General features: G+C 53.9%; 1 protein-coding gene across 1 annotated transcript; it reads right to left on the reverse strand.

The window, feature by feature from the left end:
* Nucleotides 1-687: 687 nt before the first annotated feature.
* ZFP36L1 (ZFP36 like 1 zinc finger CCCH-type) lies at nt 688-4,318 on the reverse strand. The gene is made up of 2 exons (XM_086749510.1): nt 4,108-4,318; nt 688-3,230 (listed from the first exon to the last, which is right to left on the reverse strand). Exons 1-2 carry the CDS (start codon nt 4,162-4,164, stop codon nt 2,280-2,282), a joined length of 1,008 nt encoding a protein of 335 aa, XP_086605636.1. The 5' UTR covers nt 4,165-4,318; the 3' UTR covers nt 688-2,279.
* Between the last annotated feature and the right edge of the window lie 9,929 nt (nt 4,319-14,247).

The following is a 14,247-nucleotide window of genomic DNA, read 5'->3' on the forward strand; positions in this document are numbered from 1 at the left end:
ACGGGAAAGCTCCAAGGTGAAAACACAAGACACACCATGAGCAGCACTGGCAAAGAACCTTCCCTAAACAAAACCGCTGGCTTCAGAAGTTTCTGGGATTGCTGACTGGTACTTCAAGGGGCTTGAATGCGATAGCAGGGTGATGTGTGCGTACACCGAGACTTTGCTGGGGCTCCATGCTCCTCTCCCATGCAAAACACCAAACAGCTGCTCTGCCAAAGCAGAGTGGTACCACTAACGAGCCAGGCTTGAGATTTAGGGAATCTCTACCATTTCAAGATCCCACTTCAGCCCCACTCAAAACACACATAGGTTCTCCTTGAGGGGGAAGGAGCTGTGCAGGAACACAAGGCACAGGAGGAACAACAGCCAATCCAAGGTTTAAGCTACACTGATCAGAAAGAAGTTTGCAGGAACAGATCAAGCGACTCGAGATGGAGAAGGACTCCATAAGAGACAAGAGAGGGTTAGAGGCCACTAGGGTAGGTCACATCAGGTACTGGCTGCCATTGATCTGTGCACCCACACACTGGCAGGGCTGGCCACAGAATTGGTGAGGAAAGACGAGAGGATACCCGAGCACGTGGTGGGCACCTGAAGGGTCAAACGGAGGTAAGTATCTGCGTTTGAGTGGTTGTCTAAAACCAGCCCCTCAATTTTTGCAAGTAAAACCAGCTCCACTGTCAGTTTCTTGAAAAAACTTGGGGTTTATTGATTTAAACTGCAAACAGTCGTTACAAAAGAGATTATCTTTTAAATAAACTCACACAAAGAGGAAGAAAAAGCAATGTAGTGAACAGTAACAGGGGGAAAAAGAAAAATTACATTCATTATTCTCTTTGTGCCAGTCCCGTTCACCTTGGCAAGGAAAACTCCAAACTTGAATACAGAAACACAAAGACAAACTGTATTTGGAATGTCTTCAGATAGGCACTTTGAGCTCAAGGCTTTTCTCCTTGTAGAATCTATACAAAAAAAAAGAGGAAGAAAAAGATCTTCCTTCCATGCTGTCTCGCAACAGAGCTCAGGTTGTGTACATTCTAAAGCCCAGGTACGCAAGACCCAGGGGAGGTGAAGATGAGGAGGAGAAGAAAGGCAAAGAAGCACATTAACTCAATTTGCAGTCCAACACAAAAAAAAAGGGGGGAATTCTAAAATAAATAATCCAAACACAGTTTTTGCATTTTTTTTAAATTAATTTTTCATTTTTTAAAATAAAATAACCAAAAAAGTGTAAAGTTACAAAAAATGTCATTGTAGTATAATATATTAAACTGTGGGGGAAAAAAGGAAAAAAGACACTTCACAATCTTAAGATTAATATGGAAGATCATAATTTAAACATAAAAGAATATATTCTATGGATTCATCATCCCGATAAATATGAACAAAATTAACAAAAAAGCATAGGTTTCGGCAATAAATACGTTTTGATAAGTTAAATAAGCTTTTTTATATTGTTGTGCAGTGACAAGCAAAATTTGCTCTCCAATTTCTGAAAAGTTATACAAAATTAAAAACCCAGAAAAAAATAATAAAAAGCTTGGCGTGAGTGCTCTAAGATAGGTCTAAAGTACTCTAGAGCAAAACCATTAAAGCTATGTCTACTGGAACTTTGTTTACACGAACTTGTGTGTGTGTGTGGAATGACTTCCGTCGGCCCCACCCCCTCTATCTCTTTATTTGTTTTAAGATGTCACATGAATACACGGGGAACTTTTAGCACCAAAATCAAGTCTCTCATAGTCCATCTGGTTTTTGTTTTCGTTTTGTTTTGTTTTCTTCCTCCCAGTCAAAGTCCCACTCGTGTTACAATCTTTGTCCATTCTCAACTTTTCTTCCCGCAGACCTGAGCGGATCCAGGCAAGATTAAGTTTTTAAGGGGAGGGGAGAAAGAGGACTGGATGTTAACGCTTGCCCACATGCCTGCAGCCTAGCGGAAACTGGCCAGTCAGGAAGGGACTGGGAGAGGGCAATGCAGTACGTGGCCAGTGGAGGGAGCTGGATCTGGACATTTCCTGCACGTCTGGAAGTGCACAGAGCTGCTGGTGCCCTCTGCAGCTGGAGAGGTAATACAGTCACAGTGAAAGCGTTAAAAAGGCACTAATTTTGTAAACGTTATTGCTTTTCATCGTAATTTGGCACTTAAGGTTTAAGCCAGTGGGTCTACAGCAGGCAGGTGGACACGTTAACATCCAGCTCGAACTACCGGGGCCAGGGTGGGGGGAGTTCAGCTTAACATTGTAATAGAGATGGGGGAAGCAAGAGGAAACCCCAGATTAGTCGTCAGAGATGGAGAGTCTGCTGAAGATGGGAAGGCGTCTTGAGGTGTCCAGGATAGGGGAATCTGAGCCGCTGTGGCTGCTGCTGGAGCTGCTCAGATAGCCCTCCTGGTCAGAGAGGGAGTCCTGAGGACTGGGTGGCGAGTCAAACATGTTGGGGGACTCGGACATGGGCCTGAACAAGAAGGTGGTGGGGGAGCTCCCATTGGGCACCTGAACCCCCATGCTGGGGGCGAAGAGACTGACCAGCTCCTGGCTGGAGAAGGTGAAGGGATTGCTGGCGCAGTCAGGCAAGGTGGGGGAGCCCAGCAGGTCGTCGGCGCTCAGCATAGGCGGTGGGGTGATGGAAGTGGGGCTGTCCAGCAGCCCGCTGGCAGCAGTGCTGGGGAAGCCGGCGAAGCTGAAGCTGTGCTGCAGGCGAGGTCTGTCGGTGACGGCAGGCTCCCGGCTCCCCGCCACGGCGCGACGCTCCTCCGCGTTGTGGATGAAGTGACAGCGCGGGCCGTAGGGGCAGAAGCCGATGGTGTGGAAGGTGCGACAGAGCTCCGTCTTGTACTTGGGGTGGCGGGTGAGGCTGCGCAGCTCGTGGATGCCGTGGGCGAACTGGCACTTGTCGCCGTACTTGCAGGCGCCGTTCTCCTCGAAGGGGCGGCACAGCTCTGTCTTGTAGCGGCTGGAGTTGACCTGTCCCCCGGGCTGCTTCTGCTGCAGCAGCCGCTCGCCGCCCTCGGAAAAGGAGCGGTCCCGGAAGCGGCTTTCCCGGGGGCCCAGCATGGGAGCCGGCTCCCCTTTGAGGCTGCTGAGGAGCTGGTTCTGGTGAAACTTGGAGTTGGGCAGGGTGACAGAGTGCCTCCTAGGGAAACCCCCGCCGGCCGGGGTGCCCACTGCCTTCCTGTCCAGTAGGCACCCGCTGACACCCGAGGGGCTGTAATTCAACATCTTGTTGCTCTGCGGGGAGAAAGCAAGGGCCGGTCAGCGCCACCGCCTCCTCCGGCGTCCCCACGCAGCCCCTGCAGCCATCCGCGCCACGGCACGGCAAACGCGGCGCAGCGCCCCGCCGCTTTCCGCCAGTGGGCAGCGAGCACGGCGGTCCGGGGAACGCCCCCCCCTCCCCGCAGCAACGACTCCTTCAGCCCCTTTCGCCGCTGCACCCGAGGCACCCGGGTCGCCGCTCCCCGTCCCCTCACGCAGGGAAGCAACGAGGCGAGCCAAGCGCCAGACGCGAGGGAGCCGCTGTCTGCGTCCAAAAAAATTCTCGAGGCCGGAGCTCTTTTCTGGAAAAGCCCCCCGGGGGACGGCGGCGAGCGGGAAGTGCAGGGCGCAGCGCTGGTGCCCACCCCACCGCTCCTCACGCGGCCGCGGCTCCCGCCCAGCCCCAGCCCCCGCTGCTCCCTTCGGCGGAGCCGGGCGAGGGGCGGCCCAGCCCGGCGGGGAGGGAGCCCGCCCGGCCCCGCGGCGGCGGCAGCAGCGCCGCCGCCCGCCCCGCCGCGCCCGGGCGTGTTGCGGCGCGGCGGCCCCGGGGGCAGAGGAAGGATCCGTCTCCCCCCGCCCAGCGCCGCGGCTCGGCCCGCCAGGAGCGCTGTCCCCATCCGCGCCCTCCCCTCCGCCGGAGCGGCCGAGGCGGGAAGCGCGGCCGGCGGTGGCGCGGAACCCGGCCCCCCGGGACGGGGCGGACGCGCTCGGCCCCCGCCCTGCGACCTCCGGCTCCGGCGCCGAAGTTGCTCCCGACCAGAAAACGAGAGAAGGGGAAAAAAACCCAAACGCGAACCCCGGAGAAGCTGAAAGGCCCCGAAGCTGGAGGAGCGGCCCTCGCCGGCGCCCTTACCTTGCATAAAACTTCACTCAGGTCGAAGATGGTGGGCGACACCAGGGCTGTGGACATCTTCGGCGAGCGAGGGGGGGAGCGGGTGGGGCAGCGGCACACAGACACGAGGAGTCACGCGTGGGTAAGGCACAGCCTCCAGCGCCCCGGCTCGCAGCCTCCCCGCGCCGCCGCTGCCACCACCCCGCCTGCCCGGCCGCCGCGCCCGCTCACCGCTTCCAGCGGGTTGGGGAAAGCTCCACTTATAAACTTTTTGGACTTGCCCCCCCGGGAGGAGGAGCCGGCGGCGGGAGGAAGGGGAGGAGGAGGAGGAGGGCAGGGTGATTGACACCGCGACTGAATCACCCGGGCGGGCAGGCCCAGAAAAACTTTCGGGAGGAAGAAGGGCGGGGGGAGGGAAGGACGAGGAGGGAAAAAAAAAAAAAAAAGACGAAAAGAAAGAAAGAGGGGAGAAAAAAAAAAAAGAAGCGGCCCGCGGCGGTGGAGGGGGTGGTGCTGGCTACCTCCCCCCCCCCGGAGGAGGCGGTGGGGTGGGCCGCCGCGCGCCCCTGCACGCCTCTGCGCGCGTGCCTGCGCCCCTGTGTGCGCCCCTGTGTGCGCGCGCGTAGCGCGGGGCCCGGCGCGGGGCAGGCGCGCTGCCCCCTCCACCCGGCCTGCGCGCGGCGGGGCGGCGTGCGGGGCCGCTCGCGGGGGCCGAGGCGGGGCGGGCCGGGCCGGGCCGGGCCAGGGCAGCGCCCGCGCGGCCTCGCATCTCCCCGGCCCGCGCGCGCGCGCGGGCGGCGGCGCCCCTGCGGCCCCCTGCGCCGGGGAACGGCCTGCGCGGGGCGGGCGCGCGGGACCTCGCTCTCCAGCCGAGGCGGCTGGGGCCCGCCCGCTTCCAGCCGCAGGGGCCGGGTCCGTTTCGGCGCGGCCCCGCGCTTTTGCAAGCTGGCGGTGTCGATTCACATGGCCCCCCCGCCCGCTCGCCCCCCTCCCCGCTCCTTACTCCTTTTTTCCAATTTTTATTGAAACCTGGCAGGCTCTGCGAGGGGAAACTGCTCACTGCTTGTTAAAATACGGGTTTGCCCTTTAAAAGGCTGTTCGATAAATTCTGCCTTTCCTCCCCATGTACTTCTCTCCAGCCCCCAGAACTTGAAATTGTAAAACTTAAAAAAAAGAAAGAAAGAAAGAAATAACATAACGTCCCTGAGCAAATAATCTCTTCCAGATTTTAGTAGGCAAAGTATGATTCATACTGATATCGATACGGCGGGGAGGAGGGGGGAGGACGGCGGCAGTTTCTGTATGAAAGAAAAAAAAAAAAAACCGCAAAACGCTTTAAAGCTTCTTGCTACCAGGGTGCCCCAGCGTGAGGTCTGCTGCCCTGAGAGCCTTAGCGAGGCTTGCCCCAACCTCACTTCAGCGGGCCTTTCGTCTAAGGCCGAGCGACGGCATCTGGGCCCTGCTCAGGCCGCCGCGGGGGGCCCCTGCCCCAGCACCGCAGATTTGATCTCCGGCCCCTGCGCTCCGGCTCGGCCAGGAGAAAAGGCACAGCGCCGGCCCGAGCGGCCATGGCGCTGAAAACTTCAAACAACCCATCCGCTTCCTCTCCTGTTTGCTTTGGAGTCGCAGGATCTGGACTTTGAGCTGGCGGCTGATCTTTTCCCCCTCCTTCGGTCTTCAAGAACAGCCAAAATAACCAACTGAGGGAACGCCCACCGGCTGCGGCTGCTCCAGATTTCTTTTTTCAATGTATTATTATTATTATGTACTTAAGGAGAGCAATCAGGTTCCTCGAATTTCCTTCTCTTTCTAGCTCCTTTTTTTTTTTTTTTCCCTTGCCTTGGCCAGAAGTGAGGAGTAACCAGGGGAGAGACCAGCCTGTTATTTTCTGCAGTTGTTTACTCATTCTGTAGATGGTGCTTGTTCCCAGGGCTCTGAGCCTCTCTATAATTAAACCCATTTTAATTGTTAGGTTAGAAACGTCATTTCGGGGACTTTCCAAGAGTTACCGAGAAAGCTGGCCGAGATAACTATTTCACTACCGAGTCGCTCCCAGCCCAGTTTTTGCCCCGGTTCCTCCCCATCGTCCGGCCACAGCGCGAGGCTGGGCGGAGGGCTCGGTGCCGGAGAGCGGGGAGCTGGGGGGCCGGCAGCCTCGCCTGCCCCCACCACTGTTTTGGACTATTTGCTAGTCTTGTCTGCATTTGTTTCGGAAGCTTGAGGTTTAAGGTTGCGTGCTTCCACAGATCAAGCCGCGAAGACTGAAGGCGAGAAGGAATTTTTTTTTCCAGTGACTTAGCCTGGCAAAGCCCGACTCCATGGTGGTCCGCTTTGCTTTGGCTGCGCACATGCTCAGAGCGGGAATTTAGCTGCGCACCCCACCTCGTGGCTAAAAGTCAGAGCCCTCTGGGCCGGAGTGGGAATTTGTGTGGGCATGAATTCACACTGAGTGGAGGAATGAAAAAAAAAATCGGAGCCTTGCACCTCCCGCCGGAGCCGTGCCAGAACTTTGATAGATGCAAATAAATAGCGATAGGTAAATGAATAAATGAAAGTCAATTATTAAAGAAGATTACTGAAAAAGTGAATGAATGCTGCGCTGTGCTCACCAGCCTTCTCGTGCGGGTCAATCCGCCCAGGCCGGGAACATTCCAGTTGGGATGCTACAGCTGAGCCCAGGAACCAGGAATTAATGCCCAGGACTTCCCGAGACTTTCCCTCAGCGCAGGAGCAGCCTCTGGAGCATTCTCATTCCCCGTTTCCAGTGCAAGCAGATGCTAAACTTGTCTGAAAATATGGAGGGATAAGATTCGTCATCAGGCCTGTGCACACATTTAAATGGAGCGATTAAGAACCGCTTTCCCGAATGAGAGCTGAAACGGGCCGGGAAGGCCAGAGAACAGGGAAGAAGCAAGGGGAGCAGGGGCGGTCAGCGAATTAAATTATAAAGGCTGGCGGTTTGTAGGAGTACTTTTTCCGATCGTATGTGTGTATAAAACTGTGGGCTCGTTGGCACATGATGCTGTGGAGGTCAAAAGTATAAAGAGGGTCAAAAAAGCAATTGGAGAAATTTATGGAGGAAAAGTCCCTGGAGGTTTACTCAAGGCAAAGGCAGACCTCCGCTGCACGCTACTGGATAATGCACGGTGAAAGCATCGCTCCCCCTCTCCCCCATTTTTCCCCCCAAGCAGTGGCTGCTCTTGGAGGTAAGAGGAAGGCCACCACAGACCTTTGATCTGACCCAGTTCAGGTATTTTTACATAGTTAGGGTCTACTTTTGTGCTTTATGCTCTGTCTAGCCCCGACGGGCTTGGAGGTGCACCTCCCAAACTTGGTTTGTGGTGGCCTGTGCAAAAGGCCGGAGAGCAGTCTGATGGGGTGGCTGCGCTCCTCGCCCAGTTTAACTCCTGGTCAGGGCAGTGAGAGGTTACTCTGAGCACAGAGTATCAACTGAATCCAAGTGTCAGCTGTGCCACAGATGCATTGGGTGATGTTACAGCTCCCATAGCAGCAGGAGATGACTGCTATCTTAACACACCTCCACTCATCTTCACCTGGAGCCGTTCGGCAATAGGAAGCCTGCGGGTCTGCTTGGGTCAGTCAGAGCTACTGAGCAAGAGCACGAGTGAAAAAAAAAAAAGCCTGAACTGTTGAAAACAAGGCTGGGAGGGAGAGGAGAGGGGAGATTGTTCCCCCTCCTACCACCCAGTTCCCAAAGTTTCAGGCTAGGAAAGGGAAATGCTTCCATCCCGAGCAAGGTTTTCCCCTCTGAGTTTGGGATGAGTTAGACCTTTCGGTCCCGTGGGAATCTTCAGGGAAACAGACGTGCTTCTTCTGCAGTGGTGCTCCCATGTATAGAGGCTGGGGATGGAGGAAGGACAAACCTCCTGCTTTTATTTCTGCTGAGGGTGTAAAATGAGTCGAAGCTTTTTGCAGTCGCTATTCTATTCATATCTTTTGGGTCTGGTGCTATTTTTGTTGGCTGTGCCCCTGGAGGTTGAGGTGTGGAAGTGCCTTTCTGCTGGTCTCCGCAAGCGGGTGTAGATGCTTCCTCTGTTCCAGGCACCTCCTCAGACGCCGTGGCCTTTCGGGGGGGTACACAGATGTCAGCGTGGCCGTTGCCCGCCTGTCCCTAACTTTTTAATCCTTCCTTTTATTTTGGCCTTGCGCTCCTTCCATGGAATGTCTCTGGGTAGCCACGGGGAGGTGTGAATGGCTTGGGATGGAAACCACAGCTTGTAGGTGTGCCCTCTGCCAGGCTTTTCTGGCACCCGAGCGAAAGGGATATTACCAGCTGCTGGGTGAGAAAACAAATTCGCAGAGATACAGGAAAGTGTGTTAAGGTGGTGGGAAGCAACGGGAGTGAGATTCCTGGCAGCTTGGGTATGTAAACATTCATAAAATAGAGAGTGTGTGCATGTGTGTACTTTGTGGTGGCAGGAAACCCAAGAAGCTTGCTCCATTATTTTTGCTGGAATTGGTAGCAACGGTGCCAGACAAATATTCTAAGCTCTTAATCCTCCTGACTTTACACCTGTGAATGACCTAAAGACCATCCAAGGCAATCTAAATTATGGGACATCTTTGCTAATTAGTAATAGGGTTTGGAATTTGGTTAGTCATAAAGAGAGTTTTCTGTTTCTCAGTAGCTCGGATGCTGGGCTACCTCTGGGGGAAGGTAGGGGAGGGGGAGACAGGAGGTAGAGGTGGTGTGTGGCCTCTTCTGAAAGTGTCACATGGATGTGAGGAGGAGTTTAGCACTGGTGGCACTGACGAGGTACTGCAGTGGAAAAAGCAGAGGTGTCCTTTTAGCAGACGCGGGGTAAGGAAATTGGCTGAACTTAATGGACCTAAGTTGTAATTTCCAGTGGAAATACTAATGCAATTAATATGTTTCCACATAGCAGGACAGCAAGTGTCTAGCTGTTTGTCACAACTGCTCAGGTGGCTGGGCTAGCCACGTCCCAGGGTCCGTCCGGCTGCACCCAGATACGTGCAGCCTGTGCTGGCGGTGGGAGCGGGGCTGAGGCACAAAACAGTGTGGAAAATAATAGGTTTGAGGGGCTGGAGGAGAAGAGCGTTACCAGGACTGGCTGCTGCGTGGCTGTGAAGGTGCCTGAAGAGGAACCTCTGCCCCTCGCCTGGGTGTGGGGGCTGTCCCCGCACCCCAGCTCTCTGGCAGGGCACCCACCAGCCTGCCTGGGGTCCGCACACCCTGTCCAGATATGGGACGCAGGGCTGGAAAGCCCGGCAGCCCCCTCCTGCAGCACTGCAGTGCTCCCTGCCGCCCATCCGCTGCTGGCACCCACCACCTCCTGTGGAGAAACCTTCCTTTTCTTACTGGGGTTTGCCCATCCTCAGCGAAGCTGCAAGCCCTTTAGGGCAAGGAGCAAGTCTCGTCTGATCTCTCCTCCCTGAGCGCGCCGCAACTGCGCGAAGCTGCAGAAGGGATTTCCATCCTGCTGCTGCTGTGACTGGAGCCGGGAAGGCACCCCGTCCTGGCTACAGCAAGGTGAGAAATGGAGTGAGAGGTGTTTCCCACCACTGGTAGAGGAGAGCCGTGGAGCAGCTGTAGGAGAGATGGGTGTGCCATCCTGCTGTGGGTCCCCAGAGCAGCACCCTGTCCCCCTCTCTGCAGGGAGCCCACCCACGTGAGACAGGCTGCTCAGCTGGGTGCCGGCACCCTCTTTCCTCCAGGTCACAGCCAGGCACGTGGTGGTCCCGGGATCGCCAGCACCTTTGCCGGAGCTGATTATGGTGTACAGCAAGGGCACAGCTTCAAACAGGTACCCTTAACCTGGCCTAGTCTGCATAGGGTTCTGTGCCTGCCAAAGCAGAGAGAAGCCAAATATCTCTCACCCAAACAAATTGTTGTTCAGGTTAAGGGAAGTGCCACAAGCTTTAAGGAGGCTGTTGGCAGCTTCCAGGAAAAAAAGCAAGTGACACCGGCTGCACATTGAAACTGATTGCCCTTGTATCGATAGGGTGGTTAGCGCCTGAAACAGAAGTGATCGGGGACATGGAAAGGCACAGATCTCGGAAACCAGCACAAATTTCACATTTTTTTTCAAATCCTGCTTCCACGCTCCCAAGCCCATACACAGCAGGGCGATAACGCAGCACAGCAAGTTCTGTTGGCCTCTGCTCGTTTCCAGCCAGAGCAGCCCTGGCTGCTGATTTATTCAGCAGGCTTCAACTGGTGGAATGTTTCCATAATTTTTCCCTCTGAAAGAATGTGCTAGGACTAAATGCTTTCACCTTTTTTTTTTTTTTTTTTAAGGAGAAAGTCTAAAACAACTCGGGAGCCTCTCGAATTGTGACATTTGTCCAACATGCAACGCTGGTGTCTGAATAGGCCCAGCTATAATCCCCTGAAAAATACCATTTTGGCCCTTTGCGGTGGAACTTGTCATAACCTTGTTTCCAAACACAAGGGTTGCACTCCACACATCTTACAGCCCTGTGCGATATTTGCATCAGGGAGGCAGCTTGCTTTGCCACCTACCCCGTTCCATCAAAACACGCTTTTAGCACCAGGCAGGAAGCCAAGTTCAAGTCTCCTTTTCTTTTTTCTTTTTTCTTTTTTTTTTTTTTGTTCCCCCTGCCTGCTCTGAATACATGATGATACAGACTTCAGCTCCACTATTGTATCTTTTCCCACAAGACCGTTGCCTCATTCAGACCGCAGCGGGGAACGCGCTTTCATCTCTGCCAGCTGGGCATGGCTGGAGCGCCCCATGCCCGTAGGACCTGCGCCGGGAGGACGCGGAGGCGAGGCTTTGCAGATTCCCATGCAGGGAGGATGGAGGGGTTTGGTCAGGTCCAAATCCAGGAGGGCGTTTCCAGGGAGCCTCTCCCACTGCCTCCTTTGTCAGGCTGGTGGCGAAGGACATCAGTGAGGATGAGGTTCCTCTCACCTGATTTTAGGTGCCTAAAAATTAGGTGTCTAAACCAAATCAGTCTTGCTGCATAGTGAATGGAGACAAATAGGCACCTCTAGTGTGTGATTCATCTCACCTATCTTGAACATTTATCTTGAAAAGGGCTGACTCACTCGGCAGCCGAGCACCCGCTTTTCTCCCGTGGCTGTAAAGGCAGATCAGCAACCTCCTGAGGATTTGACAACTAAATTTTGGAAGTCGCAGGTTCGGCAAGGTGAGTCCTACCCCCAGCTGTGGCAGTGGCTGTGGGAAGCATCATCACTGTGCTCTGGCTTGGCCTCCCCCCTCCTGTTTCCCTCAGAAGGTCTGTTTCCAGCCCTCCCCAAGCAGGGCTGGGTTTTAGTCTCTCCAAATCACATTATCAGTCCTTATCACATTATCAGACCAAGTTAAATATTTATAAAGCACCATGGGGCAGGGTCCATGTCTTTCTCCTGTTTGTATATTCCCTCAAGGAGCGAAGCCCCCGCATCGATTGCAACCCTTTGCTGGCTGGCGCGATATGGCACTGTGGCAAATTTGCAGGTCTTGACGAAATGCGGCCGGGAGTGCAAAAAGAGCTCATGGACATTGGGAAATAAGCAGGAGTGAGTCATAAGAGTCAGGAGAAGCTACTAACGTGTGGGAAAAAAAGGCAAATGTGCTACCTCGGCACAAACATATAATAAGGAAGTATGTAATAATAATTATTGTTATTGTAATACAGTCTGGGTGAGCATTTGGGAAAAAGATATCTAATAACTGACAAGCGACGTGGCTCGGTTTGTTTTGATCTGAAATTCAAACAATGGTTGTGTTTATAAGGCAATAATACGCAGGGCACAGAGCACTGGCACCACGCCAACTATGCACTCCCCAAGTCGGGTTTATATAGGTCATGCCAAACAAATAATAGTGTTCTTCAATATAATTACTGATTCATTATGGAGAGAGAATGTAATCGAGTCTGTTTGGATTTCAGGGAGGCATTAGATATGGTAAATTCATACATTTGAACTCAGATTGGGAAGGCTTTGTGCGCTCACCCAGCTTTGCTCCTCAAGGAGTCAGCAGTAGAATTCCCGATGCAGCCTATCCCGGCAGCACTGGAGCCTCCCCGCCACCCTTTACGGATTCTCTCTCAGTGCCCTTTGAAGCACTTCGCAGGTAGACTGGGAAACAAAATTACTGCTGGACCGAGACCTGGATCCAAATGTGCTGGACACTTGGCTCAGGTGGTTGCACCCACCCCACCAGCTGCCCTTGATCCCAGGGACACTCCGACCCCTCCACTTCTGAGCCTCCTTGTCTGGATGTGTCTCGCTTCTGGATGTGTCTCCTTACACACGTTATTCCACTGTTATTTCAGGGGAAAGCGGCAAAAGCCAGAAGACAGGATGGCCCGGTGGTGCCCACCAGCTCCCTGGCCTGATACTCACGCTCCTCCACGGAGGAATTAAACTGGGGTGTCCTCATCCTGGGAAGAGGTCTGTGGGGTTGGGCAGTGGTGGGGCTGTGCTGCCACCCACCATGGAGAGCGGGTGCCACCACCACTCCAGGCATCAGAGAGGAGCGAGGCTCAGCTGGTGGTGAGGGAGGACCAGCAGGGCTGCTCCAGGGGCTTTTGGGTGGATTTCCCATGTGACCTTCCCCAGGGTGTGGGGAACTGGCATTTTGGCTACAGTGCTCTGCTTTCCCCAGGAAGACCTGGGCAGCTCTGCACCAGTCTGAGGTGTTTCTCACTGGCCTCTGCCCTGTGCAGACCCCACACATGGGGACGGATGATGGTGCCCACCGTGGCATCCTCAACACCCGGCACAGCCGCCAGTCCTGGTGATGAGGCTTTGCTTTGCTGGCACCTGGAGCCAAGGGTTTTACCCAGGAAAACACACGTGTTGTGGCACAGCCATGGAGTTGGCGCCCCTCATCTCCATCACCGGACCTGCTACTGCTTCCCACAGTGCAAAGGGTGGGGCCCTGGTGTCCTCCCTCCCGCCCCACTCCAGGGAGCAGCTGCATTTTTAAAAAAGGCCAGACTGGGCAGAGCATGAGACTTCTAGGAAAATGGGGGCAGTGCCAGCCGTGCCAGCAGACCAGCACCCAGTGGAGGGAGCACTGATGGAGCACTTTTTTGCGAAGCAAAATCATGCCCTGCTAGTCAGTTGACTTCTGTGAGCTTCTGAAAAAGCTGATCAGGAACAAGTAGGGGCTATAGTAAATACATGCTTCCAAAATGATTTTTGATAAAGGCCTTTCCAAGAATGAAACAAACTTGGCAGTCATGGGATGAAAAGTCCATCATGGATTGAAAATTGAGTCAGAGCTGATAGGAGGGGGAAAAGTAAATGGCCAGTATTCCAGCAGGAGAAGAAAAGCTTACTGGGGTGGGAGGAGGCGGTGGGACTGGGTCTGGAGGAGACAAAAGCCACCATCCAAATACCATTTCAGAAAACATAAACAGGGGAAGAGGTATAACAAGGCAACAGCATTTGTTGCCAACAGAGAACCATGTATTTTAACTGCAAGCAAGGCTCGGCAGGGCTGGGAGGAACTCCAGAAGCTTCTGACTAAACTTGGAAACCAAACCACAGTGAGGGAGAAAAGTTCAGCACACACAAATGCCGAAACAGGCGGTTTCAGAAGAAATTGGGCAAGCCTTTTGCTATGAATTAGAAGCTGGCTTGCAGGGGTCAGCAGTGGGCATGGGCAATGACTGTTCAAGCATTGCATGTAAAAGACCTGTACTGTGGGTCAGCATGAAAAATATGTCATCGTATCGCTGGTCACACAGCACAGTCCGTGTCCATTTGCCCACTTTGAAGCAGGACCTAAAGAAACATTGTAAGATGAACCATGCTGAGTCAAGATCAAAAGTCCACCAAAGACAACATGGAAGAACAGAATCAGGATCAAAGGCAAGCTGGGTGGGGGATTTTTTTTCATCAAGGGATATTAAGGAGTTTAATATTATTTCCTTTGCACCAGGGAAGCAGAGGGCTACAAAACAATGGTTCCCTTTACTAACAACTGGCTGATGCTTACGGTTTATTTGTGCCATGCAAGTTGAAAGGAAAGATGTAAAGGTGATTTTAAAAATAGTTGCAAGGGAAGTTTATGCTTTGCCACTGGTCTGCCTCGCAGTGCTGTTCTCCGCTGGATGCGATCTGCTGATAAGCTCATACCTGGCCTGAACTCAGCTCTGCGTGCCAAGCCACCCATAGCACTGTACCTGCTCTGGATG

The sequence above is a fragment of the Chlamydotis macqueenii genome, chromosome 5, assembly GCF_036417535.1.
Source record: "Chlamydotis macqueenii isolate bChlMac1 chromosome 5, bChlMac1.mat, whole genome shotgun sequence".
NCBI classification, from domain to species: Eukaryota; Metazoa; Chordata; class Aves; order Otidiformes; family Otididae; genus Chlamydotis; species Chlamydotis macqueenii.

Excerpts from the sequence above, each read along its gene's own strand:
- ZFP36L1 (XM_086749510.1), bottom strand. The coding sequence starts at position 4,164 with ATGTCCACAGCCCTGGTGTCGCCCACCATCTTCGACCTGAGTGAAGTT. Across the intron at positions 3,231-4,107 it reads TGAGTGAAGTTTTATGCAAG|AGCAACAAGATGTTGAATTA; the intron begins GTAAGGGCGCCG and ends TTCTCCCCGCAG.